General features: G+C 31.3%; 2 protein-coding genes across 11 annotated transcripts; one reads left to right on the top strand and one right to left on the bottom strand.

The window, feature by feature from the left end:
- Nucleotides 1–143: 143 nt before the first annotated feature.
- Nucleotides 144–9299, bottom strand: BBS8 (tetratricopeptide repeat protein 8). Of its 7 annotated transcripts, none has more exons than XM_074132966.1 (11): nucleotides 9163–9299; nucleotides 7670–7798; nucleotides 7523–7589; nucleotides 7208–7380; nucleotides 4908–5106; nucleotides 4627–4722; nucleotides 4262–4536; nucleotides 3960–4109; nucleotides 3626–3797; nucleotides 835–1041; nucleotides 144–339 (listed from the first exon to the last, which is right to left on the bottom strand). In XM_074132966.1, exons 4-11 carry the CDS (start codon nucleotides 7360–7362, stop codon nucleotides 217–219), a joined length of 1377 nt encoding a protein of 458 aa, XP_073989067.1. In that variant the 5' UTR covers nucleotides 7363–7380; nucleotides 7523–7589; nucleotides 7670–7798; nucleotides 9163–9299; the 3' UTR covers nucleotides 144–216. The 7 variants fall into 7 exon arrangements, with proteins under 7 accessions (XP_073989067.1, XP_073989066.1, XP_073989069.1 ...); XM_074132965.1 differs by lacking the exon at nucleotides 9163–9299 and adding an exon at nucleotides 8446–9049; XM_074132968.1 differs by lacking the exon at nucleotides 7523–7589.
- LOC141456725 (E3 ubiquitin-protein ligase RNF8-like) lies at nucleotides 6567–26650 on the top strand. 4 transcript variants are annotated; one of them, XM_074132972.1, is made up of 11 exons: nucleotides 6567–6845; nucleotides 9634–9735; nucleotides 11977–12090; nucleotides 13028–13191; nucleotides 14293–14379; nucleotides 14584–14815; nucleotides 15959–16022; nucleotides 17016–17251; nucleotides 20321–20537; nucleotides 21375–21495; nucleotides 24888–26650. In XM_074132972.1, exons 2-11 carry the CDS (start codon nucleotides 9664–9666, stop codon nucleotides 24979–24981), a joined length of 1401 nt encoding a protein of 466 aa, XP_073989073.1. In that variant the 5' UTR covers nucleotides 6567–6845; nucleotides 9634–9663; the 3' UTR covers nucleotides 24982–26650. The 4 variants fall into 4 exon arrangements, with proteins under 4 accessions (XP_073989073.1, XP_073989075.1, XP_073989074.1 ...); XM_074132974.1 differs by lacking the exon at nucleotides 6567–6845 and adding an exon at nucleotides 9358–9500 and having other exon boundaries at nucleotides 17085–17251; XM_074132973.1 differs by lacking the exon at nucleotides 6567–6845 and adding an exon at nucleotides 9358–9500 and having other exon boundaries at nucleotides 17082–17251.
- The last annotated feature ends 876 nt before the right edge of the window (nucleotides 26651–27526 follow it).

Here is a 27526-nt window from a genome sequence, read left to right as displayed (position 1 = left end):
GAAAACAATACTTTTTCAATTAGTTTAGAAGGATAAATAGATGCTAGATTGTCTTGCCAGGTGATATTGGGCGAAATCAAATTAAAATGAACTATTAAAAGACATTTTCTAACATATATTTTAAAATATTTTCCAAAAAGTAATAATTTTTTTTTCTTTTATTTAAAATATATAGTTTTACAATTTACAGTATTAGTTTTTATAAAAATAACAATGTTAAAAAGTCAAATTTTGGAAATATTTTTCCAAAGAATTTAGGATATTTTCTGAAGGAGCATGGTTTGGATAAGCTTTCAAGCCTTTTTGAATTACGGAATAACTGGTTTGAAAATCTCCCATCTGCAAGCAGAATATAAAATGAATCAACATTTTGAGAAGAATGCTGAAGATATCCAGTACCTATCCAAATAATAATAATAATCAATTATTAGAAGCGATAAGAAAGCATAATTACTTTCTATTCCTTAATAAGTAAACTGGACATCACAATTAAAAATTCCGTCTATTTAAAAACAAAAAAATGAAGCAGGCAGCGAATTACAACAGCCATAAATAATAAATGCGTAAAATAAATAAGTCGACGCAAATACAAATTGCAGTTTATTTATTTATTCGATTTATTCTTTTAATGGTCATTTCTACTGCAAAAAATAATTCGATGTATATGCCCTAACCCGATTACTCCTCCTTTTGCAGGTTCCAGTCATCTCTTTCAACCCTCCTTGAATACCCCGCGTCGCTGGTCACCAGACAAAGTGAAGCTCTCTACGCTAAAGTAGTAGTATCCTATACAACTAATTGAAAGACCTATTCCAAGCAAAAAATAAAATTTACCTCCTTTGTAATTAGTGAATGGTTGTAGAATGGCTCAAATAAGAAAGGTCCCAGACTTTGTGCAGCTTGAAAATACCCGAGAGCTTCCTGTGTTTGCCCTTTTCGATGCAGCAATACTCCCAGGTTGTTATATGCAGCTGCATGATTCGAATCAATAGAGAGACAAAGACGTAAGCTCTGCATAGCAACTACCATATCTCCTATGCCCTAGGAAAAACAAGTTTTAAAAAACACCAGGTCATACTTCTCTAAATAGCATTTAAAAATTAAATCTTAAAATGATTATTACCGAATTATGTATCATGTTAATTAATTATCAAAAACTATATTCATTTTATTACTATTTATTATTACGATAGCTTATCGAAATTGAATTTTATCATATAACAAGATCGGTAAGTTTCATTTGAAAAACTTCTTAGGCAATTAATTCATTAATAAAAAAGTCTAATGAGTAATCTTCGTTTTTACGAAAAAATTGATTTTAGAGAGTAAACAGATATGAGGTACATTTGTAATTTTAAATTCAAATCATTAAGAATTTTAAGAAAAAAGAGTTTGATAAATGTTAAATTCTACATATGCTTTGGGGATTTTCAGCAAACTCGGTATTTTAACTAAATTTTCAACTTACAGTACCTAACTATATATAGGTAATAAAACTTATCTATCACTATTTCAGAGGGAACCACAAATACTCCTCTCTCCGGAACACTTTTAAAATGAATTTTCGTGAAAAAACGATTCAAACAAAAGTGATTTCCGTCAATAAGTATTTGTTATACTAAGATTCTGCAAGATTAATTTACAAAAAAATAGCTGAAAAACTGAAAAAACTAATCAGGCACTTTGCCATTTTCATTAATTGAATACTTTTTAATATTATATGTATAAGTGATCAATCAATAAATAAAATAGCACTTTAGAGGAAAGCGTAATCAATCACCCCTTTCCAGATGTCACCTTAATTGATTTTTCCTAGAAAAATGTTTTAAATAAAAATTGTAGATTTATGGGTAACAAACGAAAATAGCCATGTTTTAAAAAAGGTTGGTACCACATTCAAGAAAATGAAGTGAAAAATCTAGTCCATAGATTGGTTAAGGATTTTCATCTTAACTATTTTCAGGTCCCACGGCAATTCAAAAACGTGATGTAAAGTTTTACTTTCTAACAATTTTTTGTTTTCGAATTAGTTTGATAATACACTAGGCTATAAAAATAATTATCACTATTTTGGATTCAGGTAATCACAAAACGTGTGAAAATTCAATTTAAATGAATAAACTCTAACAATAAATTCTTCTTATTAGAACAAAAGGTTGTGAAAAATCTAGGAAAAGCAAACTAAATAGCTTTTCAGAAAAGTGTACTTCGATAAAGTTATCAGAAAGAGAGAAAATAAGAAAATTTAAATCTTAAATAAACTGTGCTTATTGTACGAGGTGTGTTCAAAAAGTAACGGGAATTTTTAAATTTCGCGGGTTTGGAGAGTCTGATTGTAAAATTTTTTTTTTTATTATGTTGGTACACATGCCCCTGAAGTACGATAAAATTTTCAGTAATATTCATTGTTTACTTCTTAAGTGGCAGCCGTTAAGGTTAGACGTGTTTTTCGAGCTTGGCGATTTTTGTTTGTTAAACAAAATGGATCAAAGAATTTGTATTAAATTTTGCGTAAAAAATGAAATAAAGTGTAATAAAGTGTGTGAAATGTTAATAAAGGCATATGGTGAGTCTGCTATGAGTAAAACAAGGATTTACGTGTGGTATAAGCGTTTCCAAGATGGCCGCGAAAACGTTGAAGATGACGAACGACCTGGACGTCCAAGCACATCAACAACCGATGAAAACGTGAAAAAAGTGAAAGAAATGGTTATGAACGATCGCCGAATCACAATCAGAGAAGTCGCTGATGATGTTGCCATATCAATTGGCTCATGCCATGAAATTTTTTCGGATGTTTTGGGTATGAAACGTGTGGCAGCAAAATTTGTTCCAAAATTGTTGAATTTCGAACAAAAACAGCGGAGAATGGAAGTTGCTCAAGAGTCACTCAATGAAGTCGACAACGATGCGGATCTACTGAAACGTGTTATAACAGGTGACGAAACATGGGTTTACGGATATGTTGTCGAAACTAAGGCTCAATCGTCCCAGTGGAGGCATTCTGGATCGCCAAGACCGAAAAAGGCTCGACAAGTGCGGTCGAATGTGAAGGTTATGCTCACTGTGTTCTTCGATTTTAATGGCATAGTGCATCATGAATTCTTGCCACAAGGTCAAACAATCAATAAGGAGTACTACCTACAAGTTCAACGCCGTTTGCGTGAAGCAATCCGAAAAAAACGCCCGGATTTGTGGCAAAACAATTCATGGATTTTGCACCACGATAATGCACCTGCTCACACTTCATTGCTTGTTCGTGAATTTTTGGCCAAAAACAAAACTTTAACGATGCCCCAGCCTCCATATTCGCCAGACATGGCTCCATGTGACTTTTTTCTATTTCCAAACATAAAGAGAACATTAAAAGGCCGTCGTTTTACAAGCATAGATGACATTAAAAGCGAATCGCTGAAAGAGCTGAAAGCTATCACAAAGATCGAGTTTCAGAAGTGTTTCGAGGATTGGAAAAAGCGCTGGCACAAGTGTATTGTATGCGAAGGGGACTACTTTGAAGGCGACAATATTAATGTAGATGAACAAATAAATATTTTTTTCAAAAAACGAAAATTCCCGTTACTTTTTGAACACACCTCGTATATCTGTCCAACATTTGAAAACTAACAATTGCTACTTGGCATATATTATACCAAACTTCAGCAGCTGCCTCTTCCATGGCCAGACTTAATGCCCTCTCAAAGCAGCTAACAACCATATCATAGTGTTGAGCGTAATAACAGCAAAGTCCTAAATTATTAAATAATTCTGCATTGTACAAACCCATTTGCAGTAATCTCCTAAAAATATAAAAATAGTTAGTTTTAAAACTAGAAAAACATTTGACGTAGTATCAATTAAGTTAAAAATCTAATTTGTTTTTCTTTCTAAAAAAAAAAAATCTTTAATTTCTGCAATTTATCATATCTAATACAAAAAGCATTAAAAATTGGTGATTAAACCTGTAAAAGCATAGAGCTACTTCCGGCTGATCGCAATAGAAATAATTTGTTGCAATACAAGCGATTGCTTCAACATTTGTGGCATCTTCTTGTAAGACATCTCTATAGTATTTTACAGATGCAGGAATATTATTCAGCCCTTCTAGTACCCTAGTAAAGAAACAATATTAATTAATTCGTCTTTATTTGACTCTTATATGCTGAGATATTCTTATATCTTATATTCAACTTTCAAGTTGACCAGGATTACATTATATTTTTAGATTATCTATTTATTCACTTAAGGCAATATTTAAATTCACCTTGCTATTTCAGTAGTCAGCATAACTTCATTGGGGAACAATTGCAATCCAGCTGTACATAATTCAAGTATATTAAGCGGTTGATCTAATTTCGTATATAATGAAGCTAGGCGCAAGTAAGCATCAACGGAAGGTGTCTGTTTTAAAGCAGACTTAAATTGTTGTTCGGCGTCTCTTGTTAAACCTAGTCGATGATAACATTTACCTAATGCCACTTTCCACCACCAGTCCTTAAAATGGGCCGTCTTTGTTGCTTCGACTGCCAGATCAAGTGCCTATTTAAAAAAAATAAATAAAATGTGTAATTAATTCATTATTTTTTGTATAATTTTCCTACTTTTTTCTTTTTTAATAAAAGTTCTTACGTTTTTGACATCATTCTCATGATAAAATATGTACAGAAATAAGGGTTTTGCTACTCCTTCAATGGCTGCATATTTGATTATATTTAATCTCGAAACCTGCAATAAAGTGTCTGTGGAGCGTTAATACTATATTACTTAGGTGTTATTTTGACAGAGAGTTTTTAATATCTTTTGATTGAAAAAACTCGATATCAAAAACATCAAAGTAAAGATAGCAATAATTTTAATTTACTTATGAAGTCAGGGAAAATAAAAATTTACATAAATTAAAAGTAACTGACCTGAATGAAAGGACCATCAGGTTGGGTCATCATTGATGCTGTACCGAGTCGAATAGTTCTAGCTACTTGACTAGTTGCAGCTCTCGCTGATTTGGCTGTTCTTGCAGTTCTCAGTGCTTGTTCTAAAGATGTTGCATGTGCTCGTTGAGATGCTGGACGTACCATACCGCTAACGGGACGTCCTGTCGAGCCACGTGGTCTAAATTTTTTTAATTACGTTTACGTTTTTTTTTGTTATTTAATTTAAGGGGCGTTAAAATTCGAAATTGAACAGACCATTGTATATGTTTTTCGTTGAGTTTTGTAATTTACTTTAAGCTATAGCACTAACATATTCTTTTAAACTATTCCAAATTATATAAGAATAATTTGAGTAAATAATTGATAATTTGGTATTCGGTAGGGCACTTGAAATGGAACGGAAATTAGTTTTATATTTTTATTTTCTCAGAGCAAAATGTAATAACGTTTTGATGCAATATACTTTTTTAGGAAAAAGAAAAACGAATAATATTGATTAAGTTAAATAAATTTAACAGGTTTCTTCGGGCGCTAATGGCCATAGACGTCGATGCGCCGGCAAAAAAAATTTCTTCAAATGAACAGCAAATCATCTTTACACTGATATTAACTCTACAACTTGGACATGATATCTAAGGAGGAATCTTCTACGATAATCTGAGGTCCATGCTTTCTACTAAAAAATCAATAAATTCAAGACACACCATTGATGTAAAAACAACTAGTGAACATTTAATTTTTGATTGAAGAACTTTGAAATTTCATTAAAGGCACTAAGTAAAAAATTATTAATAATATTAGTCCATTTGAACGGTGAGCATTTGTATAAAAAGCAATAATTCATAATTCTTCTTCAAACAAATTAATGAGTTCCATATTGATTACTCAGCAACTTTAAAGACTTTAAAGGAAAGGAGGAGATCCTTGTCTCTCACTAGGCATGAGATCTGTTTCAACCCAGGCTCTAAGGGAGTTTGTTGATTCTCCAATCGTAGATAGGTGAAAGACACGTAAGTTTATAATGATGCCTGCCACCATACAAAACAGAAAATCTAATGGCAGGCTCCTGGGTTCAAACCCTGGATCTCCGCGTAAATCCATTACTCTGACCTATAATAAATCCTTTCCTATATATTTTAGAGAGAGCTCTTCAAAATTTAAGACCTAAATTGTTATGGGTAATGTAGAATGAAAACACATGTATTATTAATTAGAACATATGTATAGACCACTTTTAAAACGTTTGTTATCATCGAACTTAAAATAAAGAACTTAACATTAATTCTGTTTAGTTCAGGTTGTATTTTTCGTTCGTCATTTAAAGTAAAAGCAACCGCCATCATTCAATAATTCTTAAATGGCGTAAATAATTATATCTGACATCAAAAAGTTTCATAAAATTTTGAGAATTTGGATAATCAGTAGCTACATTTTGAAAATTCGGCTGATTTTAAGATTAGCCACCCAGAAGTGTGGCCTAATATTGAAGTGTTTATGTTTATTTTATTATTTATTTTATGTGTCAACCACCACATTTAATTATACAAATACAAAACATTTTTTAATCTAGTAAGCGCCATTTGATATTTAATTAGGAATTAGGAACATTTGTTTTTAGCACAGTTTTTGTTCTAAGCATCATATGTTTATGTATAGTTACTGGGTTCGTGGTAATGTACTGCGAGTAGCTTCCGCCAGTGTGCCTTAGCTTTGGTGTATTTGTTTTGTAACTTTATTTGTGATGAGTTCCATTAAAAAGACACCTGCCAAGAAGGACTGTCACAGGCCAGTTTGGCTCGTACTTAGCGGATTACATGTAGAATAGGAGTCATTCTTCCAGTGGCGACCTTATGAGAGCATTCCTGGAGGGATTTGCGAAAGTGTACAAACTGTGTGATAGGAATCGCTGATAATAAGGTAGGTTATTTTTGTTTTTCTTTGTTAAAATAACTGTTATGAAATATGTTCCTCATCTCAAGTTTCGCGTTACACATGCCTTGCAGAATAAAATTAAGAATTCTTAGTTTCTCTAAAATAGTGTGGGGGCGAAGCCCCCATTTTCAAAAGAAATCTAGACTAATGGGGTGTGAGGAAGAAAGTAGGGGTGAGGGGGCGAAAATTCTAACATACTATTTGCTTAATTATTCCCTGGCGGAATTTGATTCAGATTCCGTTAGCAGACTCGGTTAGATTAAGTTACTTTTGTTGTTCTTTTGAATGATGTGGATACTGTATCCGGTATTTTTAACTAACAGAAACGAAAATATTCAGAATTCTACCTGAGCCCTGGAGCCGCTGTTGCTGAAGAAGTTCGAAGAGAAGTTCCCGGTCTTGCTGCTTGAGCTATTGTCTCTGAATCAAGAAATACATCTGCTATTCCTTCTTCTTCGGCTTCAATATCATCCACCATGACTTGGGCTGTCAAAGCCTGCATTTTTAAAGTCCATACTGCCTATATAAACATTAGAATGTTTATCATTAAACTTCTCCCAAGAAAACACTTGAGAATTCTTCAATCTGATGCACAAATAAAACTAACAAAAATAATAATCTTTTAATATTGTCTCTTCAAAGATCATTTTATAAATGCTTACTTGGTCATACGGATTTTTTTCTAACAGCTCTGTACATATTGAAGCAGACTTTTCAAATTTTCTTTTTCTGAAATTGCTTAAAGCTAAATAAAATGGATCCATCGTCGTAAATGAAGCTTTTAAATGCAATGATTAACATTTACAAACCTTATATTTGTTGTGGTATTGGTTGCTAAGCAAAACAGTAACGCTATGTACTCCTCCAAAGTAGTGAATTATTGCTGTTTATCATTATATTAATCTTCCCACAAGAACAACATTTGAGTTATCTTCAATCTGGTGCACAAATAAAACATTTAAAACTGATTACTTGGTCTTACGTATATTTTACCAACAGCTCTGAACATCATGGTAAAAAAAAGGACTAATTAAAATCATTAGAAACTACGAAAACAATAAAGGTACTGGATATATTTTTATGAAGGCCTAGGCATTATTTCCCACATTTAAGACAGCGTCTTGTTTTGAAAATTACTTTTACAACCCTGTGGTTCACACAGTTCAAGAGTATTTTAATAAATTAATCAAGAGGTTTTGGTATAAACTAAAATGTACATATAAGCAATTTACATTTTTGCCTAAACTAATAGATTCTAATAATAGGAGGAAGAGCTTTATTACAGGCCTAAGAAAGCAATTACAAAAAAATAAAAAATCAAGTTGTTCTCACTATTTATTTTTTTTTTTTTTGCTGGCGCCATTAGCGCCCTACTTCTCACTATTGCTAATGTTTTAGTTGTTATTTTGCTTGAGAACCGAAATCAAGAGAGCATGTAAAAGGATCACGAAAAAAAAGACAATCAAAACACAGAAAAAACAGAACAAATTTTTCAAATAGTTAATTTTCTTTGACATAAATGGCAAATCAAGCAATTAAGGCCACATTTCCTAATCACTGCACTTTCTTTGCCCCAACTACCTACCTCCTAAAAAGCAATTATGACTTTCTTCTCATAGTATTGTACGAAAGACCATCTTAGTTGGCATAAACGAAGTGTACGAGACTTAAGTTGATAAGTTGACATAAAGATGAAATACAAGTCTCTTCCTGTCTGTTTTGCGCCGTTATAACATATAAGAACTGTACTTGAAAAATTAGCTGTTTCATTTTTTGATGAGCTGTGTACAATGATGTTCACGCATTTTTTTTTTTTCAACGTAAACGAAGAAGTTGCAGGAAGTACTCATGTATCATTTTGATGCAGTCTCAGAGAAAAATCGTAGATAATAAATTGCTGTATTCGAGAAAAGAGGATTATACCAGCTTTTAAAAAGGTAAAGTTGGCAATGAGTAAACCCAGTGATTAAAAGAAGTGATTTTAATTGTTAATAAGGGAATTACAGGTAAAAATTAAATAAAGTGTTTGTGAAAAGAATACGGTTAGATGAAAGGTCTGTTTGCAACTTTTTATTGGTGAGGGACGCTGGTTAAACAAAGTAAAAAAAGGGGCTCAATCCAAAAAAAAGTTGGGAACTACTGAAATAAACTAAATTAGTAGAGAAAATCATTTAAATCTAAAGAGTTTAATTTTCTATTTTGTTGAAATATGAAATTAACAAAATTTACTTTAAGAAAAAAAAAACATAATTCACTATATGTTTATTAATCAAACTAAAAAATTATTAAAGACGTAACTCACTTAATTAATTCAGTAATGTGTTATTACGACAGAAGTAAACAAAGAAATCGATTATTTCAATGTTATGAAAACAGTGCAGCTTGCTGAGGTATGCTTATCTTCTTTCTAATGATCAAAGCTCAACAGCTTATTGCTTGCTCAGACCACGATAGAAGAACAGAACATTGTACCTCAACTGTGATTAAGAATAAGTATCATAGGCAGAGAAAAACATACTTAGACAGTGAAATAATTTTGGTGTTTTTTCTGAAAATATATAGTGCATTTATGTTTAGTGTAGCGTTGGGAAGTGTTAAGTTATTCCAATTTACTTCAGATGTTTTAACCAATCATTTCAGGTATCTAATTTAAATATATGTTTTTATTTATAATTTTGTGCCTCAAAGGTTAGTTCTGATGGTAGTTATTTAACAAAGTTTCCTTGTATAACTTAATAAAACATTGAAATTATTACGCCTCGTCGTATTTCAGTGGTGTGTATCTTATGTTACTTCAAAAAAGATGAGTCGTACTGGACCCTATTTGTTGGATTCTGTAAAATGTGATCGTTACTATTTTGGTGATAGAACAGAGGTTAGTATATTGCTAGTTATGGTCATTAATACCTGTTTTTTGAAAATTTGTATATGCATTTTTTGGATCAACTAAAATAAACTATTAATGAAAAATGCTCTCGAAGCCGATTTCCCAGCCTAAAGTGAAGTTAATAATTGTATTGTATGTGTGAAACAAAAATAATAATTTAAAAAAATTGCTGGGATGGATTTTCTCAGAGCATTACTTTTTCAGAAAGAGAAAGGAAACAAAACTAAGTGGTAAGAAAAATTAATAGGTACATAACATGTAAGACCAAAAAAAGTACAATATTCTCGAATTAAAAATAACCTCAACTGAAGTACATATGTTATTTCCTGTGTAACCCACGCTGCTAAGAAAATGATTTAAGTAAACTTTTATTATTTTTTTACGTGAACTTCAGAGGTCTCTTTCCTTTCCTTCTGTTATTTTATCTGTTTAAGAAAGTCTGTATTCAAGATCTGATTAAAAATTACACAATTGAATTTAGAAATTGGTGCGAAATAATGAAACATTTTTATTTCTCACTATCATCCAGATTGGACGACTGCACTTTTCACAAAATGACTCAAAGAGGGAACCCAAATTTATTCTCAGGATGCATAAAAAGGGATTTTCCTTAAAAAATTATATTGTTCACCAAAAGTTATTTATATGCAGTGTGTTATATCTCCAAAGTGGCCGTTATCGTGCTCATTTCTTGTGATCTCTATCTGCATACTGATTGGTACGACCACTATATTCTTTGATCCTTCCATCTTTAAACACCTTCTTCCAATAGTGATCCCCGTAGGTTTCCGTTCGCAATGTTTTATAATCTTTAATCGGTTCTCTCCATCTTGTCGTTTGGCGTTAGTTTTAGATACTTTGGACTCAATAACCAGCTGGATAACGACTGGATATCGTCGCTTCATTCACTCTGCACAATGAATGATGTTCCTTAGTATATTCAAATTCTTCAAGGACCAATGCTCAACGCGCAATTTTTGGTGGCAACGTCTCGATTACTCTGAGTTCTCTTAGAAGCAGAATATTTAGTGACTAATTTGAACTTCATGCCTGCATATAAGTTCTTAGTTACTTTACAACAGCTTATTTCTACAACTCGTATGAATGACACTTCTTTTTAGCTTCTGGGGTACAGTACTGGATTAGATTGTTTTTCATCTGACAACTTTTGTAGGAGAATTGCTCCGAAACCTTCTTTAGATGCATCCGTGTGGAGCTCAATAATTGCACTTGAGTAAAAAATACGTAGAATTGGTTTATTAGTTAGCGCCATTTTCATAGAATAAAAGGCAAGTACTTCTTCCTTGCCAGAATATAACTCTTTGTCACTCTTTAGCATTTCTGTTAATGGCTCTTCAATGATGGCATAATATTTTATAAGTCTTCTAAAGTAGCCTGTATGGATTAAGAACCCTTGCAAATTTTTCTTTATTATTGGTACGGGACAGGCTTATGCTGCCTTCACTTTTGCAGACCAAGATGAAATATGCCCTTCTTTAACGATGGCCACGCTTCTTCATGAATTAACTTTTTTCAAATTAATAGATAACCTATTTATTACGTTTTGTAGTTTTGTTACGTTTTGTTTTGCAGCTATTTGTAACGTTTAGTGTAGTTTCTGGAATGCGTCATCTTCATTTATCCCAGGAATAAGTATATCATCTACATAGAAGAACAGTTCCTTTTCTTAACAGTTCTCGGAACAACTAATGAGAAGTGTAAATTTACAAACCCGACAAAGCTCACAGTACTGTTACAAAATCCAAATGAAGTTTTCAGAAACTCGAAGAAACTTGTCTGTTGGGTACTACGAATGCTACTGAATTGTCTTAAAGTAAATTCTCACATAGATCCTTTATATTTCAAATCCCGGAACGGCTCCCATAAAAGTGTATGCACCATGTAGTGAAGGGAGAGTTGATTAATGGAGGTTTTTTCTTTGAAATATCTTCACAAATCACTGCTTTATTCAACTTTCAAAAATATTGCTGAGAGACGGTGATATAGGGTTTCCTTTCCTTCTGATTCATAAAATCTCCTTCGCAATGGTTTACAAAAATAAAAATATTAATTTACTGTATGTGAGATACGGAACCATACATTATAGAATGATACTACAGAGAAAAGCCAACTGTAAAATAGAAGTTGCATTAATAATCTATATTTCTAATAATTTTTCTTTTTTAAGTTAACATTTTTTGAATTTAATGTATTTTGTTTTATTAACAGTTTTCAATTGGGAGAGCTTATGATTCAGCCTTGGATATTAAGTCCAAGTTTGTATCCAGAAATCAGTGTTTAATTAAATATTCAGCTGAAAAGTGTTGGGTATTAAAAGATTTAGTAAGTAATTGAAAAATTTATATATTAATGCATTAAATTTTATAAAACTTTTAAAACGGGATTGCCTATATTATTGTTTTTATTTATTTTTTCTCGTATGGAAGAATTTGTAAAAAAGATTAATTTGCTTGGAATGAAACCAGCTTTAGGTGGATTATAATGCTTCAGATCTTATTTCAGCTAATATTTAACGCCCTTTTGAATTTCTTGAGTTCTTGTTCTATGTTTCTGAATTCTTAAGTTAGTTCAGGTGTTTCGCTGTCGAATCTGTACCGTTGAGTTTATTACCTGTTTTACATTTGACATTTAATTTCTTCAGAGAGAAAAACTGCTTCGTGAAAAACGAAAGTGAAGATATTGTGCTAATTGGGTACCGTAAACTCATTAAAATAAACTAGTCAATCTCATCTAGTGTTTCATTTACCTGTAGAAGAACGTCAACACTACTTATAAATATTACAATTCTGTCAGGAATACTCTGCTAAGTTACCTGAGAAATCCAGCCTTTGCTCTCTAGAAAAATTCTAGAAAGATACGAGGGTGATAGTCGATGATATCCATTCCCCCAGCGTCTCTCAACAATGTCCTTTCCAGAAATACTGGGAGTGGCTCCCTTTGCCCCCTCGACTCTTAACTATAAAGTGTAGAGGTCTAAGATTGATGATTACATCAATCTCCGCTTTGGGACACCTATTCATACCGTTCCAGGCTGCTTTTAGAAGCAGAACTTTAGAGGTACAAGATGTAAGTTCCCATCAGTCCATTTAAACTCATTGAAATTAAGACGATTAAGATTTTTGAAATTACATTGGATCTGAAGCATAATTTGAAATTCACCAGATTTCATAACTAGATATTTGTAATAAAAATTTATCACTATATTGGAACTTAAGGATTAAATCTTTTTATCCTATTAAAGGTCATTGCTCTTTTTCAGAGTTCTTTTAGAAGTACTAGAATTAACCACAAACCTTTAATATCTGAATGGCAAACATTAAATAATGGTGATATAATTTCATTCGTTAATCATACAGAAAATGAATATGTTTTTTATAATGACTCAACTCAAATACCAACGGCTAAAAAAAGGAAATTGTCTGAGTAAGTAATTTTTTAAAATTTATTTGGTATTGTTTTAGTTCCATTTTTCAGGAAGTTAAAATTGTTTTCAAGTTTATTTTTATAACACAATTAGGTTAGTTATCAGTCAAAATTTTGAAAATTAAAAGTGTGAAACCATCGTTGTAAACGCAAACTTGATATTCCGATTAGTCAACAATATTATTTTTGTTTTAATTATATTTTTTCAAAAGGAATCCATAGATTTTTCTCTACACTTAAAATATTGAGTACATAATTGTAGGCTTATAAACTCGAAGTAATCTTTCTATCCTAAGTAATTAATGTAGGTTTTAACAGGGTAATTTAATTTTTTTAAGTTTTGCTCCACATTTTATTTCTACTTACACCCACCTTACTTTACCTATACGACATGCTCCTTACTTTTGAGACGTTTGGATTTTTCTGAGCCCTTCTTCTGTCTATAAAATACTTCTTTTGGTTTAATTCTTTAATAAAACATACAATATTTCTAGTGCTATTTCTATTATAATATATAATTATATATTACATGTATAAGGCGCCACGGTAGCCGAGCGGTTAGAGGCGAGAACAGTAAAGCTAATTGTATTGTGCTAATGTATTGTGGTACTGGGTTCAATTCCCCCGGTCTTAGGCCTTGGATTTTATTTAATGGTTAATCAAAGAAATTTACAGTAAAGTATGTTTGCTAGTCCCCTCCGACCACGACACCTAATTGGTAGTTGGACGTTAAGCCCCGCCTGAAAAAATAGGCGATTACTTTTTTTTATATTACATGTATAACCTGCATATCAGCAGCAGAATTTCGTTTTTTATAATATCATTAGATACTACTCAAAAAATAAAGGAAGTTACGATTTGAACTTTTTTTTTTCATCATCAATTACCTTGAAAAAGGGGTTGGACAACTTAGCCCGGACACCCTGTATGTACTTAACACAATATTTGTATTAGAATAATAGATGGTATTTAGAGGTACTTTTTGTGTTTTAGCAGTGCACTAAAGTTAATTGTTAGAACAAACTTATCAAATAAATTGTAATTGTTGTACTAAGAGGGTGTCACATGGATGTTCTCACCAGTTTTTTTGTTTTGTAACAGAGTGATCGAAATTGTGGAAGATGGTACTCCACCTGTCACTGATGAATGTGAATTAAGAAAGCTTAATACTAGGCTTTTAGCGGAAATGTAAGAAATTTACTTAAACAAGTTTTAAATCATAATAGTTCACTTCAGGGAAGGGATCAGCTAAGTGGTTAGCAAATACTGGATTCCAACACGAAGATCACGTGTTTGAATCCAGCTGATGGCCTCTAGATGTTCTCTTCTTTTTTTGTTTTACGCCTTTTTTCATTCGACTTTCCTATTTTTAATCCATTTTGGTCATTTCAGAGAAAAACTTGCGCAGGAGAAAAATTTATTAAATGAAAACTACCAGAAAATAGCAGGAGTATTAGAAGAAACACAAAAATCTTTAGAAAGTGTGGAAGCGCAAAAAACAACATTAGGTTTAAAATTAATGGATTTAAGTTCAGTAAATGATGCCCTAGCAAATCAGTTACAATGTAAAATTGAAGCCCTGAAAGATTGTGAAATGGAATTAGACAGAGTTGTCTCTGAAAAGGTATTATTATTAATATTACTTTATAGGAAAGATAAGCACCTAATAACTTATCTTTGCGTATTGAAAACGTGTTTTATATTAAAATTCGTTCGGAAGGACCGTTTTTTAAGGATTGATTGTCAAAAAATGCACTGTTTAAAAACTCTGCCAATTTTCCCCCCATTTTTTGATAAAAACTAAAGTTCCCAAATTGTTCGTTAATGTGAAGAGCAAATGCTGGCAACAATGTACATAAAATAAATTTCATTATAAACATTCTTTCATAAAAACCGACTTTTTCAGAAATTTTTTCTGTTCTTGATATCTTTTTTATTTAATATGGCGTGAATCGATTTTAAAGATTGGAATGTCATTCGATTCGAATTTTTAGGAGATTAACCATTCTTCGTCTCGAAATTGTACTTTTTATGGTTGGAGGAGTTAGCCTCAATATTTGAGGCCCCTCAAATTGCAAAGTTTGCAATCTTGGTCCGATTTTGTTGAAATTTGATAGGATAAAAAGCAATTTCTCTACTTTAGTTTAAAGTGCGATAGTTTTTAATCCAAAGTATGAGTTAGTAAATGTAGTCATATCGTAGTTCTGGCCAAGGAATATCCGTATTAGCATATCTCAAATACTATACATCGCAGAAAGCTAAATTTTGATAGTCTATCCTGTATTCGATTACCGCTTTTCATAGTACATTTTTGTCCAAAACTCCCAGTTAGATGTAAGACATATTAATACGATTTTATAGTTTTACTCGAAAATGGTCCAACGATTTTGTTTGTCCACTTGAAAAACCCATCACTTTTATTTAAAAATTTTCCCTAGTTTTTGACGAGTTGTTTGGGTACAACAGCTCTAAGGATCCTTATAAAGTATCTATTCAGTGAAAGTCACAGTTCCGCCGCCTTTACGATATCAATTTATGTCACAACCAAACACCTATAGACTTGTATATGTAATACAATTTTTGGAACAGATTTTTTTAGTTTTTATGTTTTAGAAAACAGTATCAATTATTATTTTTTTTTAAATTAACAAAATATTACTAGAAAAAATCAAGGAAATAAATTCTGTCACCTTGTATACCTACATTGCTAATGAATAAATGGATGCCGACCTTATTGAAGATAATTTGATATTTTTCTTTTTTTTAGTCAGCCCTTCAGGAAGCAATGGAAGCTGATGTAGCAGACGTTCGTAATGGTTCCCATGTTAGCGGTAAGTTTCTACAATTTAATCTTATTAAATATATATGTGCATGTTTTAATTAATTTTCTGCTCGCCTAAATTTTGTGTGGTTTTAATTACTAGTAAACAAATTTTAATCAACAATAAGTTCCTTCGTCTACCGACAGTAATTACCATGGTGCTGTCTTGAATAATCCATATATTGTGGTTTACATTTTTCTTGAATGTACTTAAGGTAAATAAAAAGAATAAAAAATAAAAAGTTTCTTCGCCTATCTTTAATTTTTTTAATCAACTTGAATTTAATTTACCTGGAGCCTTATTGGCAGAATTAAATGTTGAAAATATTTAAAAAGTATTTTATCCAAGAGTGAGAATAGGTCAATGAATTTCCGACTTTTCTGCCGAGAGATGATATCCAGTGTCTTCTTAAATTCTCTTAATCCTAGTGAGAAGTATCGTGATCTTAGCGTTGTTTATTTCGCTGAAACCTTCGTAACCTGATAGTGTACTTTAATCCATCTAGTGTTGAGTAGGATTATAAATTTTTTACTACCATTTAGTTCGAGAAATAACCTGTTTTTTTGCTGTTTTTAAATTCTTTCAAATTGAAAAGTATTATTACGAATATCTAAAATAAATATCTAAGTATTCAAATTTATGTTCCTTAGAAAATGTTTTTTTCTCCCCAAAAACTTTTTAATAAATCTTTCACGAAATAGTTGCAGCTTCTCAAAGCTTCCTACATGTGTTCGAAACCCATAATTAGAATTCTCTGATTAATAAGACTGCATAGTGCATGGCTGTTTACAATACCAACTCACATTTTCACCCATTTTTTTTTTGCTATCAAAATTTTACAAGGGTATTTTTTTTGTGCTAATGAATCTCTAATAACCCAAGAAAAATGTCTAAAACATTTTAGAATTGGCTTCAGTGATTCATTTGTTTAAAAAAATTTCCATCCTTACCCCGCATGCACAAAACATCAGCGATACTTCTTCTTTTGCGCCTGTACCCCAGGCCAGGCGGATTCGTTGTTTGAAGAGCCAGCACATCTATTTGACATCAATTCCTTGTTCGACGCAGTAGAATTCAATGCCTTGAAGGAGGAGTTGGAAGCAGCTAAAAAAGAGCTCATGATCAAGGAAGGACGGTTAAACGAAATATTAGCTGAAAAGGACATTTTATCTACAAACATTTCTGACCTGTTAGAACAAGAATTTTCATGTAGTGTCTGCAGTGAAGTGATGTTTCAGGTTTGTATAAACTAAGTCAATATTTCTTGTTAAATAATTATTTGATAATTTGTTGAATTAATTTATGCTTAAGAATTTGTTAGCTAAATTTTTGTTAAAAGCTACTGGTTGAGATTAATATTTCAACCGTGATATTACAATCTTTCTCGTTAATTAATTAATAATGTAAAATAAATTGTATTTTCAACTGTATGTATTTTTAATTAACCCGTTGCCGCAAATGACGGCTACAGCCGTCCGATCTTTGTTGATATGTAGGCAAACGACGTCTATAGCCGTCGTGCACATTTTAATTAATTAAAAAAAGTACAGCGTTAGTACGAAGTGTACTAACGCATACACTTGTTAATTATTGAATTAGTAAAGCAAATGCTGTGTAGTCGTCACGACGGTCATAGCCGTCATTTGCTCTGGAAAGAGAAAAAATGACATGATGAGCAAATGACGGTTATAGCCGTCGAGAGTTTTTTTTTTGAAAAACCGTGGCCAAATGTGATAATTTTTACTTCCAAACATACAACTTACACTTGTTTCCATCTGGCAGTCATAAACAATTGAGAAAAAAAAAGTGTGTTTCTGAGCACGATCATCAAAATAAAAGTGTGCGGCAACGGGTTAAGTTTAGAGAATTGTTTAGAGAGCTTGGGAGTTATGGAGAATAAGCGTGACACAAATCAGTTATGTGGATGGCTAAATTTAATTTACAAAAATAAAATAACAAAATAAATAAGTGTTTAAAAAAAAAGTTCTGGTTATACTCATGAATATGTTTCTCCAAGGATTACATTATTATTATTATTATTATTTTTTTTTTTTTTTTTTTTTGGCGCATCAACAGCTGAGGTCATTAGCGCCCGGAGCTTTTTCCAGTGCACTGCCGGCCTCCGGACAGTGTTCTCTCGTTACAGACAACACTGTCCATCACCGGACAGTGAGCTGTAAGAAGCTCCTAGGAAGAGAAAATCTAAGGGTCAGCTGCTGGATTCGAACCCGGGACCTCCGCGTGGGAGTCCAGTATGCTAACCTCATAGCTAATCCCTTCCCTTATTATTATTATTATTATTATTATTATTATTATTACTATTGTTATTACTATTACAATAGTCTGGAATTCAGCGAAGGCTTTCCCTTATCAAATGGTAAAAAGCTTGATGAAAAAGTGTGTTACGGCTTCATAAAAACTATTAGAAAAATCAATTATAACAAAAACTTTTAAAACTCCTCCCCCCAAAATGTTTATAGTTGTTTATAGATGTTTTTTCTATTCTTCAGGATTGGTTCATCAGATTTGTGTAAACGTTGAGATAATTAGAGATCGAATGATGATGTTTATGAATGATGTTAATGGGTGAGAACTTTTTATATGGGTGTATGCGGAGGAGTGGTCGAAACTGCGGGAGGTGATTCAGCAGCTCAAATGCAACAAAAAATATTCTATTCACTTTGGCCCGATTCTCAATAGTGTCCAAGATATTTGCATTTTTAACTTTTCCGTCGAGATTCGCGTTTTTCACCAAAAAAAACGGCCGTAACTTTTCTATCCTTTATCCTACAACAAATCTGCTTATTCCAAACGAAAGAGCATTTAATTTCCTATACATTTGCTCAATACAGAGCCTCAAAACGTTGCTTATAACAATGAAATTTTGACTTTAATGTCTAAAAAATTCGTTCTCGATGATTTTTGTTAAAATTTTCAACTGTATTTATTCAATGATTAATGAATCAAGGAGTCACATAATTTCAGAAAAAGTTGCGCATTTATTGAGCTTCAAGATCATATGGATTTTTTTTGGATTTAATAAAACCCTACCCCGAACAGAGGGGTGTAAATGCAGAAAACTGGGATTTGCGTAACCTACTTTTCACTACTAATTTACTCAAATGTCAATTTTTGGAGAAGGAACAAAAAGAAAAGTAACCATTTTAGTTTTTAACAATTATTATTTAATAAAACGGAAGTAAAAAATAAAGTAGCAATAAAACGCAGTAGTGGACTACAATTGTTTGTGCAACTTATTTTAATGACATAATGGAGGTTTTTTTTATCAAAGTTAATTAATAATAATTCAAAAATGAAATGATTATTTTCTTTTTGTTCCTTCTCCAAAAATTGATTAGTTTTGAAATATTATTAATTAACTTTGATGAAAAGAAACCTCCATTATGTCGTTAAAATATGTTGCACAAACAATTGTAGTCAAGAAACTAAAATTTTGCCACAATTCTTTCCCACTTTCTTGTTTGAATAGTTCGAACGATTTTTGTAGCAATTTTAACTAGGCACCTGCCTATTGTACTTTTTCACTTCTGTGTTTTATTGCTACTTTATTTTTTACTTCCGTTTTATAAAATAATAATTGTTCTAAACTAAAATGGTTACTAAAATGGTAAAAATTGATGTTTGTGTAAATTAATAGTGAAAAGTCAGTTACGCAAAATCCAAGTTTTCTGCATTTACACCCCTCTGTTCGGGGTAGGGTTTTGTTAAAAACCAAAAAAATTCATACGATCTTGAAGCTCAATAAATGCGCAACTTTTTCTGAAATTATGTGATTCTTTGAGTCATTAATCATTGAAAAAATGCAGTTGAAAATTTTAACAAAAAATCATCGAGAACCTTATTTGTAGACATTCAAGTAAAAATTTCATTGTTATAAAAATCGTTTTGAGGCTTTGTACAAAGCAAATTTAAAGGAAATTTAATGCTCTTTCGTTTGGAATAAGCAGATTTGTTGTAGGATAAAGGATAGAAAAGTTACGGCCGTTTTTATGGTGAAAAACGCGAGTATGGTCGGAAAAGTTAAAAATGCAGATATCTTGGACACTATTGAGAATCGGGCCAAAGTGAATAGAATATTTTTTGTTGCATTTGAGCTGCTGAATCACCTCCCGAAGTTTCGACCACTCCTCCGTATTCACCCTGTATTGAAGACTTTCCTAGTAAACCTCACCAGGATTAGTTCACCAACTAATCTATGAAGTTGGATGAATGTAAAATGGTAGAAATTGTTTATTTCTACTCCCTTCAGAAGCTAATATAATGATTTTTGACTTTGTCTGCTTTAGGCCACTACCTTACAATGTCGCCACACATTCTGTGCTAAATGTGTAGCCACATGGAAATTGAAAAAGAAAGAATGTCCAGTTTGTAGAACCAGAATAAAGACTGAAGTAGGGCCTTTAGTTATAGATTCATTTATCGATAAATTAGCAGAATTTCTGGGTGGAGAATTCAAAAAGCGAAGGGAAGATATAAGACTAGAACGAGCAAGCAGCAGGCCAGGTATTTGCTAATTATTATTGTATTATAAATTAAATATATTATTTTTCCTTTTTCTTTTAAAACCACTTATTATTGAGAGGTAGTGTAAGGTGATATCCATTAGAATAAAACACTTCAAGTTACTGAAAATTAAATAAATTTAATAGAGTTGTTTTGCCAATCAATGATGAACCCTAAATCTCCTTGATAGGAGCCTCCTAGTCGTTTTAAGTGTGGATTGTCGTTACAAAATTTTTTTTTACATGACAAGAGATTTTGGCCAAAGAGATTATCTCATTCAAGACCTTTTGGATTTTAACGGTCAACTTCTTTTACCAAAACAACTGAAAAATGTGTTTTTTTGTTTTTTAAAAGTATTAAAAACTTGACTGTTTTACATTTTGGTGTGCTAGGGTACGGATACATGAGATTATTGAGTGAGCTTGGTGTATTATGGGAGAAATTCTGTGTTGATGTACCCAAGGAATAGTGCACCGTATCCCGCCAAAGGATGGATTGAAAAAGAAAAGAATTTAATTGCAATTTTTTTTTTTTAATGATCCAATTCTATGGCTTGGTGCTAGAAGTGCCAATGTCAGATTTTGGTAAAAATGAGTAAAAATCTGATTTGATATATTAACCATCAGAATTTTTCTTGCAAGGAGTGCCGAAGTCAATTTCAAATAGCGACTGAGTTACTAAAACTTACTACTGCCAATGTCAAAATTTAGCATCAATATTCCCCCCCCCCCCACCAGGTAGACTAAAGAGGACGTACACTCGTAATCCTTTTTTTGACATTGGCACTTCTGGCACCAAGCCACAGAATTAATTATTTAATTTATTTATTTTTTTTAGGCCATGCAGTATCACCTTACAATTACCAGAATGTTAGACGAGGGCGAAGAAGTAGAGGTAATGGTCCTAGGACTCCCAGGAGAACTGAAAATCCATCGATGAGATCCCAAGGATATCACATGTATTAATGTTTTTTGTTTTATTTATTCGTTTGATTATTTATTTATTTGCATTTTTTTTCTGTCGGAAGTTATATGTATATTGTTGTAAGGTTTTGAGGGAATTATGTGTTAAGATGTGAGTGCCTTTACTAAGCGCGAGATGTATTTATTTACCACGTAAAAGCGAGTATGTAATCAAAAATTGAATTGAATTTATAAGTTAATATTTTATTTAGATTTATATTTTTCTTAAAAAAAAAAAATATCTAAAAAAATTAATAATAATAAAAATTAATGAAATTAATAATTTTCAGTAAAATTTTACTCATTCATTCCGTATTGTTCACCATACATAAGAATCATACGTTCCTGTGAAATTCTCCATGTTATCCAATTTGAGGATATTTGAGGTTAAGATAAGTCTTAAGTTTTTGATAATTCTTGTAAATGGAGTACTATTACTGTTTACAGTAGTGTATTATGAATCTTTAATCATTTATACGATATTATGTTCATGGGTATTACATATGTTTCTAATTTAATGAAATTTATTTGGATGATGGCGACTTTCCTCATAGCAGATTTCATTTTAACGTTATTTATGCAACATTGGTTTACTAATTAGTCGTTTAAAATTGATCAGCTGTTATTTGAATCTTCTTTCCGAGAAAAATAGTTTTAGAAGGGTTCCAGGGAGGGGAAAATAAATTATCCTACTATCCGGGTTTTACCCATAAATAATAGTAATGATAATAAAATTCCGATCATGAAGAAAAATTATTTGAAATTTTTAGTTTTCTAATTTTCTCTGAAACTTAGGTTTTCTTTGTTATGCTACAAACATTTATACCTATTGTTTTATTTTGATTTTTGTCACGTGATTTCATTTGATTGTATTTCATGCCCCTTTTCATCTAAAATATTTGTTTCATTCAATTACAAATTCCACATCGGGTAATATAGAAGGCATAAATTACAAAATTTTCGTATTTACAACTTGGAAAATTTGCAGCAAACATGAGATTATTTAAAAATCGTGTTCTTTATTTGTCTTGATGCACTTATATGACGAAATATTGGAATCCTGCACTTTTTACTAGACTTGAGTAAAAAAGTGGTTTTTATTAATTGGTTGCCCTACATTTCACTCTTTGTGTTTTGTAAGCACCATAAGTACAAAGCAGAATTTTTGATATAACGTTGTACTATTACAAATCTAACAAATGAAAAATTTGAGAGTGTTCCACCCAAGATATTTATAAATTTTAACTTGGAAACCAAAAAGCAGGCTGATCGAGAAAAGGTGGGATTTTTAAACCGGTAGTTTTAATTTTCGTTGCACAAATGTGTGAAGGAAAATTACTTCAATGGCATATACAGAATAGATTACTAGATTTACAGTGTAATAGTATTTTTTCCACATTTTTGTTTTTGTTTTAGTTTTATTTCAAATTTGGAAAGATATTATTCTATTAATTTTTGGTGGTCATTTCCAATTTCTGCTTTACTGATTGATAATCCCTTATTTTTCATGTTATGCTTCATCTCCCTTTCTTATATAGAAATATCAATTGTTTGTTCTACCTTAAATTAATGCGCTTTATTTTTAAATTTCACACTGACTTTGCTAGAATGATTCCCTACAAAATTGGAATTACATTTTTCCGTTATTATATCGAACAATTCGTTGCGTTCTTTGTCTTTCAGTTTAAATGTGATTCTTTCATTTGATGCATTTCTAACACTTTATTTAATTGGATATTTCAAATCGAATGTATCACTGCTCTTATTCTTGTTTGGGGATTCATTTGCACCTCTAATTGGATGAGACTAAACCCCCTGTCTGATTTAGTGCCTAATTGAATGCAGTTTCGGTTTTAGCTAACCACAGTCACTTGTACTAAGTAATTTTCTATTACAGATAAAAGTACCAAATTCTTTTCCTGGCAGGCCTAACAAGTTTCATACTTGTAAGGTTCCATATTCTTGCCAATTCATTACCTTAAAAATCTGTCAGGTTTTCGTTTTAATTTTTTTAAAAGGTTATTATTTTAAGTTAAGAATAGCATCCCTCTTGCTTAGTGGAACTAGCTTTGCTCTTTGGGTTCTACATTTTACGCTCTTCGTTGTGTGTAGCTTTTGAGTCCCTATTGTAGCTGAAATTTACTTGCAAAAGAAGTGTAGTTATTTTATTTTGAAATTTTTGAAATAAATGCATGTAAACCAAAAATTTAAGTATCTATCGACGTATATATCGATGTGACTTGTCTTCACATTTAGGTAATAAATGTTTCTTATATGCGGCAATCAGTTTTTTATCAGCTAAGGAAAAATTACTGCTCAATGGAGAGGCTAATCGGAAATACGTGTAATGGGCTACTGTGATGTTATTGGTCCCATTTTAATAAATTTCTTGAATTACTATTAACTTACTTTTTTTTTTCTTATTTCTTTGTGTTAAGATGTTTTTAAAAATTATTTATTTATTATTATGAATAAATTAATTATTTTTTTGAATAGTTTGTTTCTTTTTTTTATTGTTTTTTTCTTTAATTTTAACGGTGTCATGATCGCCTACCGAAAACAGGTCTTGCAGCATAACGACCAGTTCTGGAGTATCGCACACCAACAGGAGTGGGCTTTCCCGACTATATTTAATACATGCTATGAATAATAGAAATAATATCTACGCCACAGTTACTAATATGTAATAATTATTAATTTAAAAATATTGCATTCTATTGTGTATCATGAGTGAATAATGTTTCTTCGTTCCGTATCAAACTTTGATGATACATCAAATAACTGATACAATTGAGCGGAGACAGCTAGGGCTTTCGGTGAATGTTTCGTCGCGTTGATGTTTTAATGAAACTTAACCTAGAACCATTGGCACACATCATTTATTTTCTCAAACAGTGCTGTGCAGATACGAGTCTAATAAGATAATCAAATGAAGTTGTTACAATAGTAATGTTTCTCTATAAGCACAATTCATGTGCCTAATATCAAATAACAATCCAGAAACCCATAATTTTTTTTTTACATAAAATAGTTTAAAACTTACAAGTTTTACATTTCTAACTTAGACAATTTTTTGAAGCATTTTTTTTGGATAGGGAGAGCTAATTGATATTTTTTGGGGAGATATTTTGGAAAGATAATGATAAAATATCTTTAAATAACTTGCTACATATAAATACATTACAAGAATTAGAATTACATTAACTCAAACATGTATTTCATATCAATCCAAGAAAGAATTTGAAAAAAGAATTTTAAGTAAGAAGTTCTCTTTTACAGCAATCATTTTCTATAATCAAACACCGCAAAAATCATCAATTTAAGTACATGGAAAAGTTTACTGAAATATTCATGTAAAAATGAATTAAATTTATCACGTTTCTTTCAGCTTTGTGAATCAGATGCAAAGATTATTGGACTTCACGGAGCCACTGTTAACTATTGACTTAACCAATAGTCCCGGACGGTTAAATAGGAGATAAATATCCTTTATGTGTTTCCTATAGTTTATAAGAAACATAGAAAAATAAAATCCAGATTGCCAAATATCTTTACACTTTTGTGACAGTTGTTTTAATATTTAATAACTAAAAAAATAAATACATGTCTGCTAAATAATGTTATATCTATCAGTCTGTGATTTATTTGTTTTATGTATTACAATTTTTCTGTTATTTTATTTTTTTTAATGAATTTTTGTTTAAATAAATTTTAATGCATTTTAGTATGTTTAGAAAGATTTTTTTTTTGCCTGTTGATTAATGCGTGAAGCCATTATCAATATTTAAATATTAGTTTTATAATAAAAGATTAAAAAATACAAATTTTTTAAAAATATTTACTCTCAAGTAGCGAGAAGAAATTTGTACTATTTCAGTTACTTCCAAAGTGAACTTTATTTATTTAAATCTTTAATTTTTTTATTTTCATTTTATTTTTAATTTTTATAAATATTTGTATTTTGACAGTATTTTGCTATTTTATTTATATTGCTTATTTCTTGTACTTTTTTTTTAATTCAAAGAAAATGTATAGATAATGTATAGTCCAATTAATTAAATTGCTTAAAATGCTTATTTTTATATTTGTATAATTTGTATAATAGGATTTTATAATAGATTTGTGCTGTTTTTCAATTTTCTAGTGCTTCCTTTGCGAAACGGATGTGTAGGTTTAGCGTTATTGTAGATAACATTTAAGTAAATCTTTTAAGTAGGTAAAGTAGGGAACAAAATCATGGAGGTAACCACTGGCTAACTCAAAAAGAAAGCCATTAGAGATGGGATGAGAGCTTGTCCCATGAACGGGATTGAGGTAATCCTCAACGGTGGCATCTCTCTGTTTTGTTGAGAGTTGGGCAAAGGACAGAGTGAGAGAGTCATCATCAAAACATAGAAACGTTTTATGTTGGGTTATGTCATCATTATTGTCATGGGGAGTCTGATGATCTCTAGGATTCTCTAGAGAGTCTGGGAGGTTTGCAAAGTTGGTAGAATGAATAATCCTCCTTGCAAAATTAAAACTTATTCGAAACTAAAACTAATCCCATTTTAGAGTATTTGGTGAGGGCATTGCAGGAAGGGGGTACATGGAACAGAGAGGGAGATTATACCTGGAAACTTGATGGTAGGTTCCACTCTCTGTTTAGAACTTATCTGGAGTGTAGTTTCTTTTTTATTTTCTAAAAAAAAATTATTTTTATAACATTCGCTGCTCTTTATAGCATTTGATGCGGCTTGGAGTGAGTGTTGTTTAGGTTTCTGGAGTACTTGGGTAGTTACCAAGAGTTAGAGGGGAATAGGCTCTAACTTAAATCCTTTGGTTGTCTTCAGAATTTATAGAAAGAGGAAATGAGGTTGAATGAATCCCTAACTGTGGGTTTCCACATCTCTTCGAGCTTCCCTACATTATCTGGGTGAGTTGTTTCATCATCGAGACTAGTAAAGGTGAAATAGGTCTAATTAAGATCGCAATGCTAAATACCACTATAATGTATGTATACAAGTACGTACATAGGATAAAGAAAGCTATCATTTAGCAAAGTAAGACTGTCAAATCTTTCATATCTTATACCAATGCTGTTTCATTTAAAATAATGAATGTAAAATCACTCATTATGAGCAGTTAAGTTTTTAACTTGGTAACATTGCATTTTAATTCTATCTTGAGCAGAGTAAAGATCTACAAGACTTTTGAGTTCCTCTTCATCCTTCGTGATGAATATATTGATAATATAATCTGCAGCTATGTATAAACAACGCAAAGTATAAAATGACCGTTTTTTTTGTTTTTTTTTTATTCTATTTTCTACAATAAAAGTTGTACACCCATCTCCACTTGTTACCTATTTCTAAATTAAAATTATCATCAGTTTTTATAAAAATAATTATAACAATTTTGAAACCTAATTTAACTTATTTTAACAATAAACTTCTATTAAAAGGAACAACAGCCAGAAAAAATTCAAAGTGCTCAAAAGAAGTACTGAAATTTATGAGTGGTCAAAGAAGTCAAATTAATTCTTATGACAAGTGATAGTTATTTTTCCTGTTAAAACTTTTTTCCCCATTCAAAGCAAGGAGATAGTGGATTTTTGACAACGGTGTAAATAATTGTGTAATAGCGAGTTTTGCCCTTCATTACTCATAATTTAAAAATAAATATGAAGTAGGATTTTTTTTTTGTAATTACTGAAAAAATATTTTTTCAAAGACATCGCTTAAGAATAGCTTAATAATTAAGTTGATTAAATTTTATGTAGTATCGTAAATTTATTCAGAATATACATATTTGATGTTTCCCGACTACATTTTATGCAATAACGGGCATGTCCGCATTATAAATCAGAAATGTGATCTGGGATTTCATGAAGAAAATGAGATTGCTTTCTCAAAAAAAGGTTTGGTTTGACAGATTACCTTTTTTCTTTTTGCGCACTCCTTTTTTCTTTTTCAAGATGTGTGCGCTCGTTAAAACAATAGTCTTGAAGAGTTTTTTTCTGTTTTACGTCTTTATCCAAAGCTTTCA

Source organism: Rhodnius prolixus, unplaced genomic scaffold (genome assembly GCF_049639745.1).
Source record: "Rhodnius prolixus isolate KJV_2025 unplaced genomic scaffold, Rpr scaffold_10, whole genome shotgun sequence".
Taxonomy (NCBI): Eukaryota; Metazoa; Arthropoda; class Insecta; order Hemiptera; family Reduviidae; genus Rhodnius; species Rhodnius prolixus.
Note: the sequence above shows the minus strand (reverse complement) of the source record. Positions and strands in the feature narration are given on the sequence as shown.